The sequence below is a fragment of the Lycorma delicatula genome, chromosome 7 (assembly GCF_047948215.1).
Source record: "Lycorma delicatula isolate Av1 chromosome 7, ASM4794821v1, whole genome shotgun sequence".
Taxonomy (NCBI): domain Eukaryota; kingdom Metazoa; phylum Arthropoda; class Insecta; order Hemiptera; family Fulgoridae; genus Lycorma; species Lycorma delicatula.
Genome location: NC_134461.1, coordinates 17,291,967 through 17,306,214, shown reverse-complemented (window position 1 = coordinate 17,306,214; position 14,248 = coordinate 17,291,967). Strand labels below are relative to the sequence as shown.

At 29.1% G+C, this 14,248-nt stretch overlaps 1 protein-coding gene across 1 annotated transcript; it reads left to right on the top strand.

Annotated features, from left to right (window-relative positions):
• Positions 1–2,440: 2,440 nt before the first annotated feature.
• On the top strand, positions 2,441–9,809 carry LOC142327485 (lysozyme C-3-like). Its single transcript, XM_075370597.1, has 2 exons — positions 2,441–2,558; positions 9,306–9,809. The coding sequence occupies exons 1-2, from the start codon at positions 2,493–2,495 to the stop codon at positions 9,666–9,668; spliced, it is 429 nt and encodes a 142-aa protein (XP_075226712.1). The 5' UTR covers positions 2,441–2,492; the 3' UTR covers positions 9,669–9,809.
• Positions 9,810–14,248: the final 4,439 nt, after the last annotated feature.

The window sequence follows — 14,248 nt, the reverse complement described above, 5'->3', positions numbered from 1 at the left end:
TATCCAAATGTGACTACAGGCAATTAAATGTATATAAAATTAAAAAAAAAGAAAAAACTGTCTTATTCAAATCTAAAAGAGAATTTTATCAGAATATTTGCTAAAACATTATACTGTCAATCTGCATTAATAATAGATATTAATTTTGTTTAATATTTTCTTGTAGATTACATATGTATTTAAAATTATCTTTAACATTTCATAGAGTTTAATTTATTTTTCATTATATTGCAATCACCCAATCATCTAAACTAGCACATTTTATATAAAAATACTGCCCCTAAACCTGAAGTATTTTGGAATAAATTCGAGTTTGTTTATTACTTAATTTTTTTTCAAATATTATCACCCAGTGTTTTAATGGTATTAGAATAGATTTAGTCATTTATTCAACTTTCAGCAAAATTAGATCTGACCTGATAAATGATGATACAATGTGATAACATTTAAAACAAAACATTATCTTCAATATTCTTACTCTCTTGTGTTATCCTTAATTGAGGTCTGATTTTTTGTTGAATCATTTCATTAAGAGAAAAATTCTCTTCTTTACAAAAAAATATGCAAACACTAAGAAATATATAAAACAAGGAAAATTAACAAATATTATTTTAACCAAATTATACGGTTGAATTTTACCAAGGAAAATGTAATTGTTTATTTTAGTCTAGTCTTCACTTTTATGTAAGGAAAAAAAATTAAATTTTGTTTTAAAGTATGTTCCTTCTAATACAATAATGAACGCTAATTGATCTGGACTTTATTTCATATCAAGGGTTAACTACGTTGCACTAGCTGATAGTATCAATGTATTGTAGAAAGCAATGTATTGTAATTTTTATGAACCTATTTACTTTTACTTGATGTTCACAAGCAAGGAACATTAAGTTAGTTTAAATTCGATACCAAAATAAATACCTAGTAACAACTTACCAATGTGTAATTAGGTGCTGATTTCAAATATTGAATTTAAACGAAGATTTACATTTTAGTACGTTCTTTTTTTATCTTACAAACTATGTAAGAGTAACTCTGAATCTAACAATCGGTTCTGATAAGGGAATCATAAGTAAATTGTATTACAAAAAGCCTGCGAAGAGGGCTTTCCTGCAAACACCCTCAATAAAGTGTACATATATAAATAAACTACATATCCATAAAAAGTCTATATAAATAGACATATTTTAATTAATTGGAATCATGAAGTTTCAAGAGATCACATTCAAGCTGTAGAATCAGTTACCAAATTATATTTCTTTACTCTTGAATCATTCTGTATATTAAATATATACTAATAATTCACCATAACACAAACAGAAAAGAAAACAATTGCTGTTTAACATTACATACAGAACTGATATAAATGTGAATAATTTCAAAAATCTAAACTGGGACAAATTCAGTGATGAAAATTTTGTTTTTCTACAACTGTTTATAGGGGTAATTTTAGTACTGAAATGAAACTTCATATTTTAGTAGAAAAATGATTATGAAAAAAAATAAATACAACTTTGACTATTGGTAATAATGAAGCAAGTTATAAAGCTTAAAATTCAGCAACAAAGACATACAGTAATATTGTGTATAAATCTTCAAATAGTGTGATATTATGGTAACAGAAGGTAATGGCAGGTGGTTAACAGATATGACGGTTAAATGAGTGAAACAAGGTTATACTGTATATATATATATATATATATATATATACTGGTAAAAATAGAACAAATGCTTTACTGAAATTATTAAAAAAAAAACTGAAAATGTTATTTTTATTTTTCTATTCCTGCAACCTGTTCAACTTAGAAACAAACAATAAGCAACCCCATGAACCAAATAAATGAGGATGATTGTGTGACATGTAAATGAGGTATAGTCTCACAGACTTAGGTCAACAATTCCTGAAATGTGTGGTTAATTTAACCCCAACCACTAAACTACATCATCAGCATCCACTGTCTAGTACTCAAATCCAAGTGACTAGTACTCATAAGTAACATTACTTTTCTAGGATTTGAGCCTCAGAACTTCAACTTCAAAAACAGCTGTTAAACAGCAGTTAAACAGCAATGTTTTTTTGACCAATTAAACAGGTTAAAGTGTTACAGATTAAAAAAAAAAATTAATGCACTTTTTTATTATTTTGGCATAGAATAGATGAATGCCGATTAATTCATGAAAATAAATGGTTGTACCTAAATGCATATAAACATAGTCATGTACGATTAAAAGTGAAAACAGAAAATTAACGGGGTTAGTTCAAACTAGAACAATTATCTTTATATAGATCTTGTTTCCTCCAATAAAAGAAAAAATAAATAAGGAAAAAATGTATTTATTTTTTAATTCATGTAAGGAAATGTTTATAATATTCTGATAAGGATAATTCAATATCCAATATAAAAGGCGAATGTCTGGGCCAGAATTTATTATTACATCAGTCATTGAATTTTAATAGTAGTTAGAAGACACCTCAAGGTCAAAATATAATTGTGATGGCAATTTTTGTTAGAATATATTTGTTGCTATTTGCAATTATGTTTTCAACTGTTACTTGTAAGGTAAGTTAAATATAATCTAAGTTAAGTATAACATTTTGTATATATAAATACAAACATTTAATTAATATTAATGAATTAAATTGACAAAATTGAATTTGAGAATTATAGACAAAATTCAAATAATAATTAATCTGGTTACAAGAACTGTATTAACTGACTTATCATTTCAATTAAAAGTAAAGAATCACACTGAGAAAAAACACACTAATCTCAAGAGAAATATTTTGTAAATGTAAGAGTGTTATACTAAGCGCTTATTTTTACATATGACAATATTGAGAAACTAACAGTTTCTCAATAATTGTTTCTTAATATTGATTCCCAGTATTATTTACATATAATTAATCCAATAAGAAAAATATAATTGAAGACAAGCACTAACCCTCTGTGCCGCCCAATGTACTGGAAGGGTTATATTCTATTTTATCCAAAAAGGTTGTGACCAAATGCTAATTCGACCCTGTGATCACCAGTTCAAAACAATTACCCAGATGGAAGAACATATTTCAAAATAATACACCCTCTGGCCTTTGTAGCTTCCCTACTCATATCTCATTTTCCTGTTATAAAAAACTACCCTACACAATATGTTTCTTTACTAATTTCTATAACTTTGATGATATACAGATAGGGTGAAAAGTCCCTTTACATGTTAATAGCATAATACAGTTAGATATGTAGATAAACATTATTATAAATACAAAACAATAAAAAAAAAAACAGTATTTTTGTACTATTGTGAGCAAATTGACTCTTAATTACTTCCTGCCTTAAGCTGAGTTCTGCGCATATCACTTTGTTTAGTAAGGGAAGGACGTGACAGTCTCGAGTTAAATCATGATGGATACAAGTGCTTTCAATGTTGAGGAACATTTGTTGGCTTCTGTGGGTTCACGAACGTCACAACAAAAAAAAAAAGACAATGACAGATAATTTGAGGAACTTCGATGTGCAATTTGGAAAACCGCTGCCATCATGACCAATGTTATTCACATAGGAGAAGAAAACCTTTGCGATAGGAAGTGTTCTCGATGCACGACGGAAGGCCTATGACTCACACTGAAACTTGAGTTGCTGTGGTAGAATCAATTGAATGATCGTCAATGAAGTCAACCCATAAGCAGTCACACTTCCCACGTGCAAATGATCAAAAAAATGTTATGTTCTTCGATGAATGTACCATTTATCATAGCTCACAAAATCGTAACAACTCTTTTTGAACAAAAAACAATCCGCACTTTTATGAGGAAATAGAGTGCAATCTGCCGCACTATGATTTGGGCAGAGATAACAGCAGACCATCTGCTTGGACCACCCAACTCGGTCAAAAAAATGGTGTACAGATTATTTTGCATTTTGAAATTTCATGAACCTGGGACCCCAAAAAAACAAAAAAGTAGAGGTAATGTCCATACGTATGTTGGCGTGTTTGAAGATTAATAACTTGATTGGGTTAACTGATTTTGATGAGATTTGGCACAGAGACTTGTATTTATGTATATAGGGCAGTTGGACAGTAAACATTTGGGGGCAATATCTTCAAGGAGTGGGGTAGAGAGTTCCTTTGGGGGTCAATTTTTTCAAAATTTTGCAAATATAACCCTGCTTTATATTAAGCTCAGTACATGTGTAGATGCTTATCTTACCATTTTTTAAAAAAAATTGCTATACACAGTTCTCCCCTTCCACCAAAAATGACAAAAGCTATCTTCTTATTTATTGCATATTTTTTAACCGATTCTTTTGATGTCTTCCTATGCATAGCAGTAGTGCAAACGACCCAAAAAACAATACTTCAGGACAATATTGGAGGTGGGGAGCCAATCAAAGTTTAAAAATATCAATTTTTATAATTTTTTAGACTTTTTTATAATATTTAAACTTTTAATAATAATATTACAACAAAATTTCATCACAATTCACTCCCACCCCTAAAAAATAAATCTTATGTAACTCCTTATTGGTTGTATATTTTTTTGTAGAATTTTTTTTAGTTTCTTCCATTTAACATTGTAAACATACAAAAAATAGTACAAATAAAAAAATTTTCTTGGAGGTGATTTCAGGGGTAGGTGAGCAGAGAAAAATAAAAAAAGTAGATTTTTTGAATTTTTTAAACTGTTTTCACGCATCAATATTTCTCCACATATAATAAATAAGTAATGCCAGAAAAATATTACAACTTTGTTGTCAGCTTTTTTTTTTAACAAGATATAATAATTAGAAATAGGTCAAGATAATTAATATAGATCAAGCCACCACTCTCAACCGCAACTGCTGGTTTAGCATTATCAACCAAAAACAGCCTTCTTTTCCTGTTGACACTCTACATCAAAACATTTTATCATACATCCTTAAAATCGTATTTTATCCTTGTATCTGTAAGATACAAGGATATCTTACAGATTTAACCTACATGATTAAAAAATAATGTTATTAATAATGATGAAGTAAAATTATTTTCCTCAGACTATCTAATCAGAGGTCGGGATAAAACGAGTCGACTACTTATCTATATTTTTCTTTATTGTAAAAATAAATTTTAAAATAATTCTTGTAATTATACTATTTTCCAGAACAAGAGAATATGGAACTTAAATGATTTTTGTTTTTTATAAATTATTTAATTTTTGTTTTTTTATAAATTATTTCCACAATGATTTTCGTACCTAGTTACAAAATAGTGATGCCAGGCTACTGAAGCAGTTCTTCACATCTCTACTTAGTTGCAAATCTCTAACTAAAGGCTAGAGATAAAAAATCGATTTAACTCGATAAAGACTGATGAACATACATAACCAACCAACTGATATCATTTAAAAGCAATATTACTGACAGTGATATCTTAATATTAGATTAAAAATTCCAGGCGACTGGAAATGTGGAATCAAATGAGTATCAGTAACTATTTCTATTCCTTACTTTTTATTAATATAAAATTGTTTACGAGTACGTAAGTTTTGTACAGAAATTGGTAAAATGTAACTCATTAATTAATCTTCATAATTTATCTAGTTAAGTAAAATCCAATGCTTATGAATCCAAGAGACCGATTGAAAATCTGACTCGTGAATAACCTACTATACAGGTTTGCCTTTTTAAATAAATTTGATAAATAAAAATAGTATATTAGGAACGGGTAAATACCTATGCAAAGAAAAAAAAGCAGGAGCTAGCCCAGCATTTGTTGTGTGAATGGATTGAGGAAAATCGTAGTAAATCTTGATCAGAGCAGCATCAAAAATCTCTGTCCGTTATCATTAAAAATGATAACATTGATTGATAAAATGCAGTTGGCCACAAAAATTATAAGGTACAATTGACATAATGAAAACATTTATGTATTCCTCCCATACACATTTCAGTGCAAGAAAATTGCAGGCAGAGGGAGTTGTAATGGGGTTCCACAAACTAAATAATTAATGAATCCGAAACTTGAGTAACAATCCATTACTGAGATTAATAAATAGTAATAAAATCTAACAGAAAAATACTTAAAATTATAAACTATATTTGTTTAGTTCATTCATATATAGTCGAGTAAAAAGTGGTTAGATAAAGTGCCCACTAGTAAATGGAAAAAAGAAATGAAAATAAACTAAGTACAAATAAAATTCTAACTGCCTACAAAAATTTTAAATGTTTGTCATCTTAGCCATATCATTACACAAAAAACTACTAAAATAATTTTGTGTTCTAGACTGAATTTTAGATGCAATAATTCTATCTGTATATGTTGTATTTATACACTGTATGTGAAGCCTAACTGATTTATACCATTACAAAGAATTTGCAGATGCTCAGCAAGAATATAACATTTTTTAAAACGCCTAACTTTTCTCATTGTCACATATTAAGTTAATTATGAAACAAGTAAATATAAAAGTAAATAAAAAACAAAATTTATGGCAATTAATTATCTTTATGGAAATTATCAACATAACATGAAAATCCAAATAACACCTTGTTGTACCCCAAGTGCTAACAAGTCATCACAAATCAACTGATTTCAATGTCAAGAGTTTTAAAATTCAAATCCTAGTAAAGACAGTTACTTTTATATGGATTTGAATACTAGATCATGGATGCCGGTGTTCTTTGGTGGTTGGGTTTCAATTAACCACACATCTCAGGAATGGTCAACTAGAGACTGTACAATACTACTATACATTTACATTCATGGATATTATCCTCTGAAGTAATAACTTATGGTGGTTCCAGAGCCTAAACACAAAAAGAGAGAAAGAAGTGTTAACAAGAAAGGATAGATGTAAGGTGTCTTTTTTTATGGTGCTTCCAAGGCAATATGTTATTTTAAAATAACAGCTAATTAATGACCTCTCATTCTACACATTGCCAACCAAATTTAAAAAAGCACATGTAATCAGACAGCTAACATACTCCTCAATCGGTCAAAAGACTGACTGAATGGAATTCTTACGACAACTAGGAATCCATCAGCAAACACTGACAATCTAATAAAGTTTCCGAAATCAGAGACAAATAAATGATTAAATTTTATTATTTAATAAGTAGTAAAGTAGTGCTTGATTGCAATTACTGAATTACAATAAAAATGGTTAAATCAATCCACAACATGATGAAGGGCTAGTATGAAATATATTTCAGCAATAAATTCATTACCATTATTGTGAGACAGATAGCATGAAAATTCAATGGCCAATAACAAAAGAACATCTGACACCAAATCGCAGCTGATAAACAACCCATCAGTATACATCAATCAACCTGCATTCAAATTGAAAAGAAGTTGATAAAACTACTTCAATTGATTTTGCAACATCAAAGGAATTAATATCATATTTGGTAAATATCAATTAGGTTAATATCAATTTGGTTATTTTACATGCTTAAAGGTAGCAATCAACTTAAAAAGTGTCAACAGTGAAAAATTACACTGATGAAGAGCAAATATTTTAAATATGCACTATGCCCGAACCTTCATAGCAGCTGTTAAATGGGAATGCTAGGTAAAATGATTTAAGCCTAATTTTGTAACAATACAAGATAGAGGATATTGAGGTTGTGCATTTAATCAGTTAGACTGTTTCTATCATTACCAGAGAGGAACCTCACCCCTCTCTGCTGTGATGTTTTTTCAGTCACAGGCTATCTCAAAATATTTTCTCATATTGGCTATATCAAAATGCACAAGTAGGTGCCAAGTCAAGAAAAGTTATTACAAACAGGATCCACATTTCTCAGAGAAGTAAATTGTTTGATTGAGAAAAACTACTGAACCGTAATCTATTGATCTTAAAAAAGCTAAAAGAGCAGAGTCCATAACTCACTAGATAGAATCGCCAATTCATTAATTTACGCATGCATATGTTGCATAAAATGGGTGAATAGGCAAGTGTGGTTGCAGCTTGTGTATAATGAAAAGAAACAATGTAACTAGCTTACAGCCCAGTGGGGTCACTATTCCGCACAATCTTAAAAGCAAACGCACTTAAGGGGTTGTAAGAAGCAAATCATGCAGCATTACTTTGAAGCAGAACTATAATCTTTTTTTACTTTCTTGTACAAGTATCGAGATCGTGAAAAATTCCAGTTTTCAGATTTCAGTGGAAATATCCATTTTGACAAGTTTCATTGTGACGTATGTGCATATGTATGTTTCTTGCACATCTCAAAAACGATTAACTGTAGGATGTTAAAATTTTATATTTAGGACTGTTGTAACATCTATTTTGTGCACCCTCCTTTTGATGGGAATCAACTGAACCAAAAGTGTATAAAAAAACCCAAAAGCCAAAGAAAATCTAGATTTTCGACTTTTTCTTAACTGTAGTAATAAGCTCTTTAATTTTTTAATTGAGAGCTTTTCAACAATATATCATAAGTGGTACTTATTTTCATTGGTTCCACAGTGATAGTCAAAATTTTAATTAATGAAATATTTAGATCTTAGAAGGGAAAGGCACATTGGTTTGACTTTTTTTTTTAATTTAAATATATTGATTTATTAATAACCTCCGATTATAAAAAAAATTATGATAAATAATATTTCAATAATAACAATAAAAAAAGTATATCTTTAGTTATAATGAAATAAAATTTTATGTACTTTTCATATTTTTTTAAATATGCATATGTAATTTAATAGGCATAAAAGGAAGTGATGTGGTGTCCACATCAGATTTTTTAAATTTATTTTCATAACTTGTTGAGCAAGTTGTGAATTTCATAAAAAGCTGGCATCATTGTTCTACACTCCTGTACACCTCCCAAAATTCTTGTAATACCAAATATGTAGAATTTATAAATATGTATTTATATATTTTTATATTATGTATACTTACGTAAAGATAATACTGGTATTAGAATGTTTTTTTGATTGTCGGGGGGCATATTCTTGTATATGGCATATAAAGCATAAAGATTAAATAAATATAATTAAGAGGTACCAGAAAGCACAAACAAAAAACTGAGAATTACTGATTTTTTTACTTAGTGATAAAATTTCTTAATCAATTTAAAAAATGGTATTTTTAACAATTTTGAATTCACTACATATGTGAAATTGTATTTCCAGAAGTTATTTTTGAACTATTAAAAACAATATAGCATCTTCATTAATGTAGATGATATCTACAATCCAATCACCATATATTTTGAAAAAAGTCTGTTTGTTTTTAAAATATTATTGTATATAAATGCTTAAGATTTTTAAGAATACACTTAAAATAAACAAAAAATGTAATAAAATTCTTTTTTTAATAGATCTTCACTCGCTGTACATTTGCTGCAGAGTTAAAATATAGATATGGAATTCGTGGACGTCAATTAGAAAAATGGGTTTGCATAGTAGAACATGAATCTGGTTTTAATACAAGAGCAATTAATAGTCAGACCGATGACTTTGGGATATTTCAAATAAGTAGGAGATATTGGTGTGATAAAAGAAGCGGATGTAATATTGCATGTCGTAATTTATTAAATAATGATATATCTGATGATGTTCAATGTGCTAAAAAAATATACAACACTCGTCAACACGAATCTGGAGATGGATTTACAGCATGGCTGGCTTATAATGACAATTGTAGAGGTAGCCTATCAAAAGGTTATCTAAGTAGATGCTAGTAGTTAAAATATCATATATATACAGTATAACCTTGTTTCACACATTTAACCGTCAGTATTACTTAACTGAATAAGTATTTATGTTTTATGTTTTTTTTTTCTTTTTAAACTAATATATTATTAAAGTATACAATTATTTAATATTTATTACATGTCTATTATTCACTCAATGAAAACCACAACATTTAAAAATTAAGAGGAGTGGCAGAAATATAATGCATAGTTGCTCAAAGCTCACAAATGTAAAGAGGTAGTCCATTGAAACAAATATGGCATAAAATTACATTACATTACAAAAACTTAAACTTATTTTTCCATGTAATGACAATTTATAGCTACAAATTTCCTTCAAAATTAAACCAGTTTTCTCATTTTGACAATGAAGAATGCTGGCAGTCTTTTCTTGAACCACAACTTTATTGCATTCTTCAGTTTATTATCTGTAGTGAAATAACAGAAAAACGTGAAAAGTGGAAGGTGCCAAATCTGGTAAGCATGGAAGATGTAGAATAGGTTCAAATTTCAACTATAAAAGAGCCTTGATCATTGCATGCAATGTCAATGGCCAAGCAAAATTATGTTGAAATAGCTCTACAGATTGTCAAACTTGATATCAGTGCCTGCTCTAGGGGCGGCCAATTTATCCAGGACACTTTATCCAGGGCACCAAAATTTGGGGGCGGTATTTAGGCTGTTAAGTGTGAGAAAATTATTGATTTGTTAAATACCCAATTAACAGAAAATTTCACATATCAATTTTTTCGTTCGCTAAAAATTTACAGTGCATAATGTATTTATATTGTTTATGTCTGAAAGCTAAAAATATTTACACTATTAACAAAAAATTAATGCAGAATTTGTAAAGGATGCTGCTTGAACTTGTTTTTATTTGTTAACTTTTGTTTTCTTAAGGGGCAGTAATTTTGTCTTTTTTCTGGGGAGACGTAACCGGTAGAGTAGACGCTGTTGATATACATCTCCAAAGTGTTGAGATGCTCATTTTGAATTAATCCACTTCTTTTTGTTGTTTGACTTCAGTACAGAAAATGGTCAACTACTGTGAGATTCATCCTCAATATTTGCTTTACAAGTTTTGATGCACGTTTTATTGCCCACCTTTTCATAGTGCTTCAATCAACAGTTTTATCACCATTAATGATGACATTTAGATGACAGTCAATGTCACTAGATTTAATTTTTCCAGTCTGAAATTCAAGCACTGCACATTGTTTTAGACATGTTGACATAACAGCCGTGCTTGACTCAATAACATTGGTGAATGACAGAAACTGAGAGGCCAAGGATCAACCGGTTTGTAATGTTAGCAGAAGGGAAATGAAACTACAAGATGGTAGCACTTGTTGCTTGAACAATATTTTTTCCAGGTAGATTACATTTTAGCAGGTTCAGCTATTTTACAGTAAGTAGAAAAAGCTTACTTAATTGCATAATAATTGTACACACTTTCCTTGTGTAATTAAAACTACCTACAACAATTTCATAGTAGATTTGAAGTTAATGCTCACAGAATTTAGCAACAGTAATTTTTTTACCAACAATATCTTTTTGTAACACATTTTGCAGAAGCCAGTTTTTACAAGTATTAACTGTAATCTGTAATGTATCCTGTATTACTGTTATGCTACTATAACATGCTTATATTATAAGGTGTTTAAAACATCCAGGGTGGCAATAGGTAAGTAACGATTGAGGTCTTATATCTAGTCCTAAGACATACATTCTATTCAAATTTATCCATTACAAGGGAAAAATTCAAGTTTTTTTCTCAAAATACGTTGTTTCCCTGAAAATCAACAAAAAATAAAACATTCTTATGAATTAGTAAGAGTGGGGTAACTGTAATGGAAAAGATTTTATATTTCTGTTGTTTTAATATCATCCCTTTATTTCTAATATATTTAATCTGAACTGGAATCTGGTAAAACGAGGTAAGTCTAACTACTACCAGAATTGAAATTTGAAATTCTACAAACTCTATTAAACCTTCAAAGATTCAACTGTATGAACTTCACTATTAGACTGTATTAACTTTACTATTAGTTGAACCAAACCTAGAAAACATGAAGCATTATGCCAAAATTTATAGGGCTAACCAGCCAGTTTCTTTTCATATCAAAAAAAATTACATTTGCACATAATGATTACTGCTTCACCTGGAAAAAACTAAATTAATACATATACATTCAGAACTGACTGATGTTTTAATCAACCGTATGTATATTTAAAAGTATTAATTAATTAGTATAATTTAAGAATATTATTATTATTCTGTTATTTAATTTCATAAATAATGGAATAATAATTTAAGCTAAACTAACAAAAAAATGGAATAATTTACCTTGTAGTTTAATAAGTATGGAAATGTAATTTACCAACTTACAATTTGTTGTTATATACTAACATTCTACGTTAAAAAAATGGATATTTTAAAAGATATTTTGTCTTATCTTGTACACAAAATTTCTAAATGTATTATTATTCATAATGAATTGAAAAGCAATTTTTAAAATAAATGGGAATGCAACTGGAAAAGTTTGTAAGGAAATTACTTCATGTTTTAAGAAAATAACTAAACAACTAATGGTGCAGAAAGTATGTGAACTGAAGTTGAGACTTTAAAAAACCAACCACCAGATTTTCAAACAAACTGCATCAACTTTTACATTTTTTTATATTACATTTTATGTTAAAATCTGTTTTTTAAGATATGTAATCTGCGAGAATGAAAATGGCATAATTTTTTAATTTTTTTTCGCTTCTATTACGTGTTTCTAAAAAAAAATTACTGGAATGATCACATTAAAATGTTTATACACGCTTGCACATTGTTCAAAAGCACATAGAACTTTGTCACGACCATGGTGTGACTCACTATAAAAATGTATACTCCATTCCTACTAATCTAAAACCATAACCGGATAAATACTGTACTTATCTCATTATTTACAGCATTGTACACTGTCAGTATACAGTTTTGCATGTTCATAATTGCAACAGAAACCAGCAATAAAGAGTTCTGGTTCAAAATACTTGGTATACAAGATCTGTTCAGAGAATAACCAAACTTATTTTTTTAATTTTACAATTATTGGTTCTTGTCCTCTTCAAAGTACTTCTTTCCCCTATTTACACACTTTTCCCACCACTGTTTCCACTTCGCAAAGCAGTTCTGGATATCTTCATTTGAAATGGCCTTTAAGGTTTGTGATGAATTCACTTTAATGTTAACAGTCTCAAAAAGGCATCCTTTCATCAGTGATTTTAATTTTGTAAATAAAAAAAAAATTACAAGAAGCCAGGTCTGGTGGGAAGAGAGGCTAAGGGAGGATAGTCATCTGATTTTTGGTACAAAATTGACGAACTGACAAAGTTGAGTGTGTGGGCGCATTGTCGTAGTGAAGTAACCATGAGTTGTCTCGCCACAACTCATTTTTGCAGATTTTTTCACTCAAAATCTAACAGTTTAACACACATACTACCAAAAAACATATTTTCTATACTGAAAAATAAACATTTAATAAACTTAATTTAATACAATAGTAATAAGTGACCAACAATGTTATAAGGAGGTATTTTATAAATAGATTTTTTTTTTTTATTTTATTTTATTTTCTAAATAGATTTGAGTTATCCCAATTCTTATTATAACAAAATAGGTACAGATTCGTACACTCATATATGTAATACACATAGTTTGACAACATAGGTCTGTAGGTTATCAGAAATAGGAAAGTACTGTCTTGAACAGCAATTTGTCTCCCTCTAGCCACCTTACTAATGCAACAAATTCTTAAACACAAACCCCTAAAATGTATGTTTAGCAATATTTTTTTTATCAAGTATCATATTCATCAGTTTAAAATCTCTTTTTGTATGTCACTTAGATCCAGATTTAATATGGTTTTAAAACTGAATAACAAATACAATTAAAGATACTGATCTGACATTTTATAGATAATAATGTAATACCAGATGTCAGAATTATCTGAACTTTGATAATGAATAAATAACTTATTTATTAAGATATAAAAACCAGTAGTACGAATTTACCAAAATGTTTTTTTTACCTGTAATCAGACATTCAATATGTACACCATTAGTAATTGGCAAAATATCTAATCAATTTCATGCCATATTCGTTGTAACATATCCACATTTATGAGTTTGAATGTGTTAACAATCCTCTCCTTAAGGTCATCAATATTCACAATATTGTATACATTATCCATGATGAAACCCCATATGAAAAAATCGCATGGATTTTGATTGAAACAAATCTGTCTATGTAAACCCTATAGAAAAAAATCATAAACTGTGATCAAGGTGACCAAGCAATTGGTCCATTACATCCATTCGGCAATTTGGGAACGTGTTGTTGCGGGATTCACGCACTAATAAACCCCAATCTGGCAGCGCTCATTGGAATATGATTTTAGGTTGTAACTATTCAAGCTGAGGGTAACCAAATCCTTCTAACAAATCTAGATAGATATTCACATCAATTGCTGTTTCTGCAAAGAAAAAAGGTCCTATCACATTATCATAAAGAAGTCCGCACC